Raw genomic sequence first — 13173 nt, forward strand, 5'->3', positions numbered from 1 at the left:
ATTTTACTTTTATTAGGGGGGTTCACAATTGAATTTTATAAAACTTTGGAGGTTGTTTTAAGGTCTTTGTGAACATAATTTTAAAATTCTGGCAAGATGGCCAGAAAATGGTGTGACTGATCAATCAGTGCGATTGATCAACTTTTTGAAAATATGTTGTTAAATAGGTTAAAATGGGTCCTAAAGTTTGACAAATTTCAATTGTGAACCCCCCTATTGAGTTCTTTGTTAAATAACTGTTGCAATAAAGTAATCTTCTACCATTTTCACATTTGTTTCAAATTTTATTGAAAAACGTCTGAGAAACAAAAAAGGATAGGAAGGTGGAAAGTAGTGATCTGGTGATTGAATTCTCAAGTTGAACAGAATATTGACCCGCGCCGGTTCCTGAGGTGGCCGGCATCTGGCTTGCTCGGTTGGTGACTTCGCTGGGTAATCCCCGGTGACCAGTTATGTCCAAACCGCCCAACAAGACTTGGTAGTCTGATGAAGGTCTTCCAAAGCCTACTGCAGCCGGTGGTCCACGTTGGAAGACACTGTACACATTTTTTAGAAACACGGCGCCTAGGATCCAATCCGGCAGTGGGTGTTTCGGCGCGCCTTTGGATTTCATCGCCGAGCGTTCATTGATACTGAAAATTCCCGCCAAACACTCCATCTGATTTCCATCAATCGATCCCAAGTTGATGTCGACTGGATCAATCGTGTATATTTGACCTCCAACACTAAGGGTAAGATTGAAGCTCGATTTGCACGGATAGGTGTAGTACCCTACCAAAATGTTTATTCGAAGAAAGGTTTGAACTCTTTCATGCAAGTCCTTAAAGTATAGACGAAAGAATGTGAACACTGACCTCGGTATACACCTGAACCTGGACGAGCCCCGGGCACTTTGCTAAACAATTTTCTCACTACTGCAGCTGGGCCTCCGATCAGCGAAGTGCCAGTATCAACTGCAGCCGAGTTACCTTCACTCCCATCGACCAACTCCCCATCCACGCTAACCGCATCCAGCTTGATGGCCCAATATCCTTCATCAATAACCTTTGTAAACGTGATTTCTCCAGAGTATAAGCTTGAGTCTGTACCACCAAGTATTACCATTCCGCCTGGCTCCACCCCTCTGGGGAATGGAACGTCGCAAAACCGGGTCATCCCGAAAGAAAATATTGAAATATTCGCCGATTGCCAGAATGGCAAGGCTTTCATTGACGAAATTTGCTCGAAGGCCATCCCTACGATACCTATCAACATATGTTTAAGGGGGGGAATGGATTAGTCAGAATCAGCAATACATTTACGCATGCTTTGAGCGCGAGTAAATCGACCTACCGGATATTTGATCTGCTAGTAGATAGGATGAAATGTTTTGGACAATGGCAAACTTCTGTTCAACAGCAGAATATGGGCCTTGACGGACCTGCTCGATACCCACGACCCCAGAAGCAGAGCCAGAGCCGTATGTGATTTGGAAGCCCTCGCTAGAATTTTTGAAGGATGTAGAAGAATTTGACATGTAGAACACAGCTGGTGATCCATCCCCGCCACTTTCACTCAAGGTTGTGGCATCTCGACCTGTTATAGACATATGTACATACCAGTTTCAATCTAACAAGCGCGACGATCAAGATGAAGCTGATTCAAGATGTAAACAGCTGCGCACCTGTAACCCAAAGATCTGCTGACCCCGTATCCAGTACGACGTTAAAGGTTTGTGGAGGCGTTCCAATCTGGATTTGAGAATAATAATCCGTGTCTGAATATTCATTTTTCAATGCTATTTACGAGAGCTCATTAGTGTCCAACGTAAAAATATCCTATCTTCCGGCACAAATGTTGATCAAGGTCATGCCAAAGATGGCCAAACTTGTGACCGCACTCCTGTGCCTCTCATGAATTAGTTTACCAAAAATGAATAGATTTCGCTAGGGAGCTTACCAACAACTGAATCCAGTGCTTCAGATGGTGAAACTGAACGCCGGTATGCTTTCAAGCCCTCCCCTGGTGCGTGGGTTGGATGACTGCTTAGCGCCGAAGACAGATACTTCGACTGAAAACTTTCAATATTCCGGAGTGCAAAGGCTTGGAGAGCTGCGGGGTCTGTTTTTCTAGCTTTCTGGACTCCATGTTTTCGGTAAAGAGGTATGTGAAGATTGGACCCCTTAACGGTTGTCGAAATTTCCCAGGAAATGACGAGCACTAAGCAAACAACTCGGAAAGAAGCTACTGTCTTCATTCCAACCCAACTGTTGAGCCAAGTTGTGTGATGACGGTCCTAATTATTGTTGACTATTATGGGATTGAATCACTATTCTTCGACGATGGGCCGGGATACTAAGCAGACCATTGACCACACAAGACCGAACAGCTTATAAACTTCAAGCCATTGGAAAGGGATGTAAGGGGATAGATTCCAGTTGAGTGATTCAGGTACACCGATCTCATCAGGATCAAGGCAAACCGTGCGAGCCGAAACATTCAACATATTCCAGAAGAGAATCGGGTGCAGCTTTACTTTTAGTTACGAACGGCAGCCGTTCTTGGATGCGAGGTGATCAATAATAATCAAATTGGTGTAACCATCTCGGCTGAAGTACACCGAGTTGTCAAAACAAGAGTCCCAGAGTTAGGAAGGAAGCCAATACTAGCTCAACAAGAAAATCAGCCGGCAGGTTTGAACGGAGTCGCTTCAAAGTGCAACGGACAGCTTCAAGAAAAATCTGGTGGATCGATTGCATAGGCTATGTAAGCGCAACATCACCGCCATCAGATCACTCGAGACGATTACCAGATTACCCTCCAGTAGAAGGCTTGCAATGGAGAGAAGAGTCAACTCACCCTTGGTCGATCCTCCCGTCGGCTAGTACCGAAAACAAGACCGACTGGATAGAGCCGTCACAATGACAGAAGATTCCGTTCGCTCCCATCCAACCTCGCTTGATGCACCCACTTTCCCGGGCGCACATCTTGCCCAGCCGAGATACATAGCAAACCTACTTGGCTAGTGTCTAATTCAGCGAAATGGCTTGGTCAATTCGGACGAGAGCTGGCCGTATGCTAAGCAGGGCCAGATTCGTATCTCATAGCGCCGAGTGGAAGCGCGAAGTCTCTATTCAGCGTCCTCAAAGAGAATCAACATATCGATGAATAGCCGGTGAATCAACTCAGAGAGGTGTTCCAGTTCGCTGCCCAATAATCCCTCTAGACCTCAGAACTTGAAGGAGCTCGAGATTCAAAGAAGTTTTGTGTTTGCCCGTCAAGCTGGTGGGAATAAGATATTCTTGGTTTTTCCCGTCAAGACAGAAGTTTCCTACTGAATAAAATCAGCTGGGTGTTCAAAATTACGGCTGTTTTAAAAACATCAACTCCATGTAGCTGAAATTATATAAGAGAATAGATAGATACATGGCTAGGGAAGATGACAAGGACTGCCATTGAAACGCAACACAGAGCTTCTTATCTTTGCTTTTTTGTTGGAGGAAAGCAGTATGAGAATGTAGACAAGTCGCAAACCGAATTTCCGGCACCAATCTTCACAAATGGCCCCACAGATTATTATTGAAGCAGTGGACAAAACTAATACCCAAACTTGCTAGGGCAGGACAAAAAGAGAGACTGGGCTAGACTGGGACATTGCTTAGAAAATGTGGTACGCCTGGGTGAGTGGCAAAGTAAGCGCCGCTCCAACTGTACACTCCTGACCATCGATGGCCACTTGGTAGGTTTCAGGATCAACGGTGATATTAGGACAGAGATCGTTGAGCTTCATGTCTTTTTTCCTAACCCTCCGGCAGCCTTTGACAGCCACCAACTCCTTTTTCAGGCCGTAGGAAGGCGTGATCCCAGAAGAGATTGAGACCTCAGAGACAAACGCTAGAGAAGTTTTTCTGATTGTGCTCGGAAACGAAGCCCACATTGGTCTTCCGTAAGTGGGCTGGACCGTTGGAATAGACTGTTCATTGGTTGATTTACATTTTTCAGAAAAACGAAGTTGCCCTCAAGAATTACGAAGCGTAAGAGCTTACCGCGTTTGCATCACCCATTTGAGACCATGCCACAAAGCCTCCTTTGATTATTTGCTCTGGCCTGACGCCGAAGTTCTCAGGGCTCCAAATACAAAGATCGGCAAGCTTCCCTATAGAAATGTCCCCAACCTCGTGAGAAATACCATGGACAATCGCACTTGTATATGGAAAGTGAATTTGAATGTCAAATTAATACCCAATCGGTTGCTTCGTTTATTTATTTATTTTGAGTAACATATTTTACTGACGGATTGATGGTGTATTTCGCGATATAGCGCTTCACGCGGTCATTGTCAGTTCCGCGAAGTTTCTCTTCCTCAGTTAAGAACCCTTTGAAATCTTTCATTTTGGAAGCCGTTCTCCAAGTTCGACTGACGACCTCTCCAATCCTTCCCATCGCTTGGGAATCCGAACTTATGATCGAAAGGGCGCCAAGGTCATGCAAGACGTCCTCAGCAGCAACCGTCTCAGCGCGAATGCGAGATTCAGCAAAAGCAATATCTTCCGGTATCGATTTGTCAAGATGGTGACAAACCATCAACATCTGCAATGTGGTAGAAACTAAGTGGCCTGAAGAGCAGAAGCATTTGACCGGAGTTGTAGCACTTTGCTTACGTCGAGATGTTCATCCAAGGTATTATTGGTAAACGGTCGGGTCGGATTTGTCGATGAAGGAAGTACATTATCTTTTCCGCAAACGACAATAATATCAGGAGCGTGGCCTCCACCAGCACCTTCAGTATGATATCTGTTTCGATTAATACATCAATAAGTATCAACAATAAGATTGTAAAAGGGGTGCAAACGTGTGTATGACCCGGTTTTTAAAAGCTTTGATTGTGTCTTCGACGAAACCTGATTCATTAAGGGCTGGAAGAGATCGAGGGATCAGTTGGAGGAATAGCTCCCTGTACTCAAAGGTTTACATACTATCTGTGTGAATGTTGCACTGCAGCACAGGACCAAATTAGCACATCACTATTTAGGAACGCAAAACTGTACGCAAATTTGAAAGCATACCTGAATGTCATATTGCTCGCAGACTGTCAAGCAAGAATCAATTGCTCCCGGAGTGGAACCCCAATCCTGGATAAAATGATTGGTGGTTAAAAAAAGTAAACTACATCACCTTTGGAATCGCTCCTTGATTGAAGTTTAAATCTGACCTCATGTAACTTCAATCCACCCACTCCTGAGTGGACTTGATCCACCAATCCTTCTGGCCTCGAGTCGTTGCCCTTTCCCGTCAACAAGATGTTCATGGGTATATCATCAGTTGCCAACAGCATGTTCCTCTAATGAAAAGAGAAAACGTTTCAGCACCAGAGTTGAATCAAAAGTATTGATGAACGTAGGTGAAGAATAATCCCATGCCGACTTACAATTAAGGTTCGGGATGGTGTGCAAGTGGTTGCATTGGTCCCGGCGACGGGGCCAGTGCCACCCCCAATCAAGGTGGTGATACCGTTTGACAATGCCTCTGGACATTGCTGAGGACATATGAACTATTCAAAAAGCCCACAATCAATGATCTGAAACATTCCAGATGTAGGCATACAAGTTTAACTCTCACATGGACGTGAGCGTCAATCGCCCCGGCAGTCACAATTTTTCCTTCTCCCGCAATCACTTCAGTATTCACACCAACAACCATCTCCTCGGAGACGCCGGACTGAATATCGGGGTTTCCAGCTTTTCCAATGCCTGATATTCGGCCATTTTTGATGCCCAAATCTGCCTGTTTATATTCAAATAGGGAAACACGGACGAAGTTAGCCTCCAATGATGTTTTTGATCATTGCACTGATAGTAAGATGTTCCTTTCTTTGACATTGTGCACTATGATGTCAGACTTGCTTTGTAGATTCCTGACCAGTCCACAATTAATGCATTAGTTATTACAATATCCAAAGTTTGACCATCTAGCCGCCCGGTTGCTTGACCCTAGTTTTTAGAACGAATCACATGATTTGAATATTTTTATTTTGCTGACCAGAGCAAACCTTTAAAAATGTATTCTTACCATCCCCTCCCTAACCACTTTTCCACCGCCAAATTTGAGCTCCTCGCCATAACAGGTGTGATCATGTTCCACCTCGACCCAAAGAGATGTATCTGCAAGGCGAATTTTGTCACCTGTTGTTGGTCCAAACATGCTAGACACAATCCGCGATGGTGTTAATTCCTGGATGAACGTATTGTGCTGCACAATGATATTTTAGAACTTGGTTAAAAAACTCACTTGGCGTACGCTTCTCTCGACATCTCGACTCCTTTCACAGGTCTCTCAACGTTAATTGCTGGTTGATGCTCGAAGCCCTTCGCTATCAAACTTGGTATAAGCGCTGCGATGGCTAAGGTATCATCTTTCTGCAAAATCTGGCCCTCTAGGCCGTTTCCGCCGGTCACTAGACCACTTCCACCGATCTCGACCATCGTTACCATTCGTTGGTCACCAGGCTCAAAGCGGACCGAAGTACCTGCAGGGATATCAAGACGATAGCCCAAAGCCAGTTTGCGATCGAACCTCAAAGCTGGGTTCGTAAGGGAAAAGTGATAATGCGAGCCGACTTGAATAGGCCGGTCGCCGGTATTTGTAACCTCGATCCTGATTCGCGATCGGTTGACGTTGAGGCTGATGGATTGTGAAGTCGAGACATCAGGCGATCTTTTTACCACAATCGCTCCTGGTAGGTCATGCTCTAAGGATGGTTGGACATGCTCAAACCACAAGTTGGGAGGAGGAGTGATGAAGGAACCGTAGAGCGCTAGCGAAAGATGCGGGTCCCGGCCACTCGGACTGCAAATCGGCGAATGAACGGTTACGAGGAAGGTGCCATCGGGACTGTGGGAGAAACGCGCACAGTTACCAAGTCAGTTGAGCTCTTCGACATTCAAATTCTGACAGGGATATGGGTAAATATAGGTGGCTTATTTTCTATGCGATCGGGATGGAAAAAAGAATATCGAGAAGAGGAGGCCACGCACAAAGTTCCCTCGACTTGGACTTGGGACAACCCGCCAGGCACAGACGGTTGGACATGGCGGAAACCCAAGATTTCTTTTCCAACCTGCATAAGTTGGGAAACCGAAGATTGGCCATCTCGAATCAATCTGGATTAGGTATTACATCGAAAAGGATGGAGGAAAAGTATGGGGGACAGTCACCAGAGGGATGGAGGAAGTCAAAAATGATGAGCTCCTTCATACACTGGTGTCTAAAGACCAAGAAATCGTGTTATTCGCTCACTCACTCCTGTAAAACACAAGCTATCAGGGCCGTGGCTTCGGACAAGTTGAGTCGGAGTCCTCTAGCCAATCTCCTCTGAGCTAAAAGGCCGGTCGTCGACAGCAGCAACTTATCTTGATCCTTGGTACTGAGATACATTCGACTAGCCGGCTACTGAATACTTCACAATCCAAGACTTCGCTATCAAGATAGACACCCCTGGGTCGAGGGGATTATGTACGGCGTGCAAGGAACAAGTCGTTCGGCCCAGAACCGCAAACAACAATATCCGAGGGCGAACCACGCAAACAATTACATTCGGGCAGTTCATGTCTGTTCATGTTTATGCTGTTCAAATGTTGGAAAATCACATTCATAAACCCAAATTTGCGCGAACTTGAATGGAGGACTTCCCGCCGATCTGGAAACCCAGATTTTCCCAGATTTCGCAGGGAAATCTGGGAAGATCTAGGATTTGGGAAGATCGAGCCCAGATTTCCCCGCAAAATCTGGAAAAATCTGGGTTCCCAGATTGACGGGAAGTCCTCCAATGTCGCATGTGATCAATCACCTCCAAGGATTTTGTAACGGGGGAACATCTTTTCATACAAGTTAGAACCTACAAATGTAAACTTGGATTAGTAACAGTGGAGGGTACCATCTCATCATGATACACATAAGAAAACTTAAGAGCAAGTGGATCAGAAGAGATTCTGATTGAGAGGAGAGGAATTGACTCCGGAGAGGCTCCTCAAGGATTCATGTACCTGTTTCCCTTGGCTTCACTCAGACAAGATCTATGGCACAGACATGTCCCATGCTCAATTTGATGGATGCTGTAGAACATGTTGCCTTTGTTGGCTTTTCAGCCTCTTGTCTACATTCTCTTGCCTCCTGCCTCAATTCTTCCTTCAGCCCTCATCTACTCAATAGGTTTCTTGACCATGCTATCACAAAGTCTTATACTTGCAGTTGTCTCACTCACTTTGAAAGTATTTTATCCACATCATGCATCTTTTCTTAATATACTTGTAGACATTGATCCCTGTTTAGATTAGAGTGATAGCTTTCTTGTTTACTGGCTTTGTACTCTTGTGTGCGCATGCTCTGCTTGACAAGCATTTGTGTATGGAGGCCCTGACACGCCAATGATGCCAAAACAAATAAAAAACAAAAAACAAATTTTTGAAAATGATAAATCCATTTTCCAATGAATCCAAGCGCCAGAGTTGCCATACAAGTACACAAAACTTCCTGCAATCTTCCAATGCCCCCACTTACAATTGTTTCAGGAGCAAATTGGGCTTCTGCATGTGGAAGGGTCCGCACATCAACACATAACCTATCCCACATAGATGTACCATTGGTACTGGGTACATACCTTGATGACTTCAGTCATTGATACCTCCTTGACCGGAGGGATTCCCCCGGTCAAGAGGTATGTACACCTCCCTGACCGGAGGGATTTCTTCCGTCAAAGAAGTGAGTCAACCCGCGAGCTGGATGTGTCCAGCTCGCCAGGAGGACCTCTCTTGCCAAGCTGGATATATGCACCCAGCTCAGTAAGGAAGGTCCCGGCAAGAGTCCACCCAGCGAGCTGATCGTGTCCAGCTTGTTGGGAGGACCTCCCTCGCTGAGCTGGATACATCAGGTCTGGTCAGGTCCCGGCGAGCTGGATACATATTTATTCAGCTTGGTGAGGTCCTGGCAAGCAGGATACATGTGCATCCAGCTTGGCAAAGGAGGTCCTCCTAAAGAGCTGCACACATCCAGCTTGCTGGGGGGACTCCTTGGCAAGGGATGTCATTCTAGCTTGCTGGGTGGGACAAAAGGATCCCAGCGAGCTCGAGCTGGGTACATATGTCCAACTTGTCAAAAGGACTTCTTGAAAAGGCAGCCAGGTTTACAGCTGAGCTCCGACCGCCAGTCGGGTATACCTGACTATGCGACACAGTCAGATGGGCCGCGGGACACATGGCAGTCAACGCTGGCGCCGGCGTTGGCATCTGTGGTGCGGGGGGAGATATATAAACATCCTCCTGCTCACTGACTCAGTTGGACAGTCAGGTATACCCGACTGGCCTTGGTTGGGGTCCAGCCCTACCATGAGGGTAACATTAGCAATGGGGGCATAGCCTTATATTCTGTATATTTTGTATCATGCTCCGTGTATGGGAGCGGAGGGGATGAGACACAGGGCGGGCCGGACGATTGGGGAAGGGTGATGGCAAGTCTAGCATCTTGGGGGTCGGTTGTGGCACAGTTGGCGGCCCAACACCGTGAAACAGTGATTCTTCCTGAAACTTGGCATGTATGGCGGATGAGATCAATATCAGCCTGGCAAGTATGGCGGGCCAGGGGCATGTTCTGAGAAAATTGTGGCAAGTTTGTCATTTCAGGCGCAGGAAATCAAGGTTTTTGATTTCTTATGGCAAGATTGGCGCGTCAGGGCCTCCATATTTGTGATACCTTTAGGCCCCAATTATAAACACTTTTTTGAGATATTTTTGAAAAGTTTTTGAACTTGCCCAAAAAAGAAATTGAATTTTTTTTGAAATCTTTTTAATTTCAAAAATACTACAGATGCACTCAAATACACCCAGGAGGTGTGTTTGAACCATTTTTGGAAAAAAATGTTTTCATTTTGTTTTCAAAAACTTTTCAGTTCATTTTCAAAAACTTTTCAAAAATATCTCAAAAAAGTGTTTATAATTGGGGCCTTAGTCTAGATTACATCTGTTTCTATTCATTTCTAGCTCATTTTAAATATGCTCAAAACCACATTTTGATATCTTGTATCTAGTCTACATAACCATAGCCTAGATCAAGCAACAACAACATCAACTCTCCTTCTTTTCTTCCCCACTCCACCCTTGAGCTACATCCGGCGAGACTCTTATCATCACTGCCCCATCCTTGAGTGCACTCTTTTTCAAGCTCATCTCTAGTCTGTCTCTGTGTGTCAAGAAGTTGAAAGCTCTACAGCCTTGACCAAACCTGTCTCTTCAAGGGACTACATATGTACACCACCTTGAAGTCAAGAGCTTGGCTCTGGCTCATGGCTGTGAGGTAATCTGTACTTCCACTTTGCCTGACTTGTTGCAGCAGGAAATTCTGGGAAATCACCTCATTTTAATTTCTGAAACATGTGCCTAAATACAGCAGCCTTAAGAACAGACTGAAAAAGCTAAGTCAACTATACCAAGATATGAAGACTCACTCCCAAAACACCAACCTTCTCAACAGATAGATTCCAAAGATGAAAAGCCACATCTTAACTAATTGTGGGCTGTTTCTGTGCTGCAATGCAATGCAGGACTCTGTGCATGATTTCATTATTCATCCATCCAATCAAAAAAATTGGGACAAATCCTCTCATGCAATACATGGAAATCCTACTCTTTCATTGAGCTTGTCCATTGGATTGCCAAAAACTCTAAGCCATTACAAATCACCAAAAGTTACTGATGACTCTCCTTTAGTTCCTATCAATTTGCAGAATGATAACACCAAGGCCTCAACAGAAGACCACAAATTTCCCCTTGCATCAACTGGTAGATTTCAGGCTCAAACAGATGTTCCTGTTCCAACATACCATCATGGTTCTCAATCAGTTTCTACTATTCCTTTGCCCTATGCAAATGATTTTCAGAATTCAAATACAAACAACAATCTCAAAGGGATATATCAGAGTAAATCATCCAATATTCTTGATTACCAGTCTGATTATCTTCTTCCACTTCAAAGTTTTGCCATGAAAAAACCAAATGCAGCATTCTCTTTTTCTGAAACTGCTACAATGGACTCCAAACCCAATGCTTCAGGGAAAACATTAAATTTGCTTGGAATATTTCAGGGATCATCATATGAAAATCCAAAGTACATCCAGGATATTGAAAGTCACAGTGCACATTCCTCCCCTGAGGGGAATTCTGAATCAAATATACCTTTAAGTTTGGGGTTGATAAACAAATCCAACAATCCTGTTTCTAAACCCAAGTGGGGTTCAGTTGATGAATCCACCTGCAAGAAGGCAAAAGTGATTGGATATTTTCAACAATCTAGTCCAAAAACTGAAATTGAACACCAGCCTGACCAAGCTAATCTAACAAACAAAAATGCAGAATATGACTGCATGCAAATAGCAATGAATAAGAGCAAGTTTTACAGAAATGGAATAAACATTTTGCCTAAGACAGGATCAATTCCAGGAAAAGTGTCTGACAAAGTTGTATCCAGCAGAAGAAATGAACCTTCCCATCAAGCTAATTTTAAATGTCAAACTAGAAAACTGAAAAACCCATTCCTTTTGGATACAGAGCTCACAACAACAAGGTTAGATTTTGATCAAGCTGCAATTGAAGTTCAAGGAAAATTCCTCAAAATCAAAGACAAATTGGAAAATTTATTTCAATCCATAATACCAGAGAAGGGGAAAACCTTTCTTTTGAAAGTTGAAAAAGCTCAAGATGTTTTTAAACAAATGGTGTCAATTTACCAATGGGAAAAGGGTTTATGTGATTATACCAAACATTACCCCAAAAACTTCCTCAGAACAAAGCTTCAAATAATAAAAAGCAATCAAGATCAATGGTTTAAGTTCTGGGAAAGAAGAACTGGGACCAAAATCAAAGATTATATTTTAGGCAAACATGAAAATGAAAAGAGTTTGATTCAGTACTGCTTATTCTATGTTGATATGATAGATACCATCATTCCCTCCATTGACCCAGATCTTCTGACCATGGAAGAACATTTATCAATGAAAGCAAAGTTATTTAAAGAAGCAATGGACACATTTGAGAATTTCAAAGCTTCAAAAGCTTTTACATTTAAGAAAATAGAAGATTCAAAGTCATTCAGTAACTTGGGTCCTGGCTTAATTTGGTACTACCTCCATTTCTGGATTAAAGTATCAAAAGAAAGGAATGATTTGTATTATCTTGCTTTTGACTCAGTTAAAAAGGAAGTAAATCATGGCTTCAAAATATTCTTCAACACAGTTTTCAAATTCTCTGCAGAAAACTTGAACAAGAGATTGATTAAAGGTCCAAAACTATCCAACATATTCTAATGTGTTTGAAAATATTTTTCAAAAGATTACATTTGCAACTCCTTATCTCACTTTGATCAAAATTGGGCTCTATTCCACAATCTCCCATGTTCCATGTTAGATGATGATTGTTAGAATTTGAGCTGGGGAAAAGGGAGGAAGATAAGTTTCAGTTGATAGCAGACAATAGGGGGGGTTCAAACTAGTAATTTTATGGTCATTTTGATCACATTTTGAATCAAAACTTTTAAATTTTTGAAATCTGTTCAGATTATTCTGGAAACAATAAATCTGAATTTTGAGAGTTTCATGAAAGCTAGAGGCCAAGGTGGCTGTGCCACTGCAGAGCCCACATGCCCAGATCCAATCTTCAGCAACAATGATTTTTTTAGTGGCCCAAAGGTCACTCCAAAATTTATTGGAGTAGACAAAGTTCACTCCTTTTTTTGGAGTGCATGAAGTAATCCTTTGGAGTGCATAAAGCTGGCCCATTTTTAATCAGCAGCAAATAAAATTCACTCAGTGTTGGTAGGTATGCTTTTCAATTCTCAATGTATAGAAAGTTTTGAGGTAACATGTAATAAAATAGTCAGTTGATGACAAGTGAAATCACACCAGCTCCAGCCAGCTACCCACTAGAGATCACCAAGTGGACCCGCGGGGGGGTACCCGAGACATGGCGTTGAGTACCCGCGCACGGGTGCCGTGTACGGGTCCAGGTGCGGGATTTTGGGAAAAAAAGCACCAGGTACCCAGATACCCGCCAAAAATACCCGCGGCAGGCGGGTCTTCCAGGTACCCGGGTACCCTCTGTTACAGTCAGCGAGGGGGTTGATTGCTTGAGATGACCGGGACAGATCCTGGTC

At 43.8% G+C, this 13173-nt stretch overlaps 2 protein-coding genes across 2 annotated transcripts; both read right to left on the bottom strand.

The window, feature by feature from the left end:
* Positions 1–284: 284 nt before the first annotated feature.
* PtA15_9A326 (uncharacterized protein) lies at positions 285–2236 on the bottom strand (the record flags this gene model as incomplete). The annotated part of the gene is made up of 6 exons (XM_053172523.1): positions 285–298; positions 376–771; positions 855–1082; positions 1333–1575; positions 1664–1777; positions 1939–2236. 6 exons carry the CDS (start codon positions 2234–2236, stop codon positions 285–287), a joined length of 1293 nt encoding a protein of 430 aa, XP_053023755.1.
* Positions 2237–3637: 1401 nt separating this feature from the next.
* PtA15_9A327 (uncharacterized protein) lies at positions 3638–7413 on the bottom strand (the record flags this gene model as incomplete). Its single annotated transcript, XM_053172524.1, has 15 exons — positions 3638–3952; positions 4026–4182; positions 4274–4569; positions 4641–4773; positions 4832–4895; positions 4956–4974; positions 5046–5111; positions 5192–5320; positions 5408–5530; positions 5599–5763; positions 5883–5969; positions 6049–6181; positions 6268–6870; positions 7014–7139; positions 7280–7413. 15 exons carry the CDS (start codon positions 7411–7413, stop codon positions 3638–3640), a joined length of 2550 nt encoding a protein of 849 aa, XP_053023756.1.
* Positions 7414–13173: the final 5760 nt, after the last annotated feature.

Source organism: Puccinia triticina, chromosome 9A (genome assembly GCF_026914185.1).
Source record: "Puccinia triticina chromosome 9A, complete sequence".
NCBI lineage: Eukaryota > Fungi > Basidiomycota > Pucciniomycetes > Pucciniales > Pucciniaceae > Puccinia > Puccinia triticina.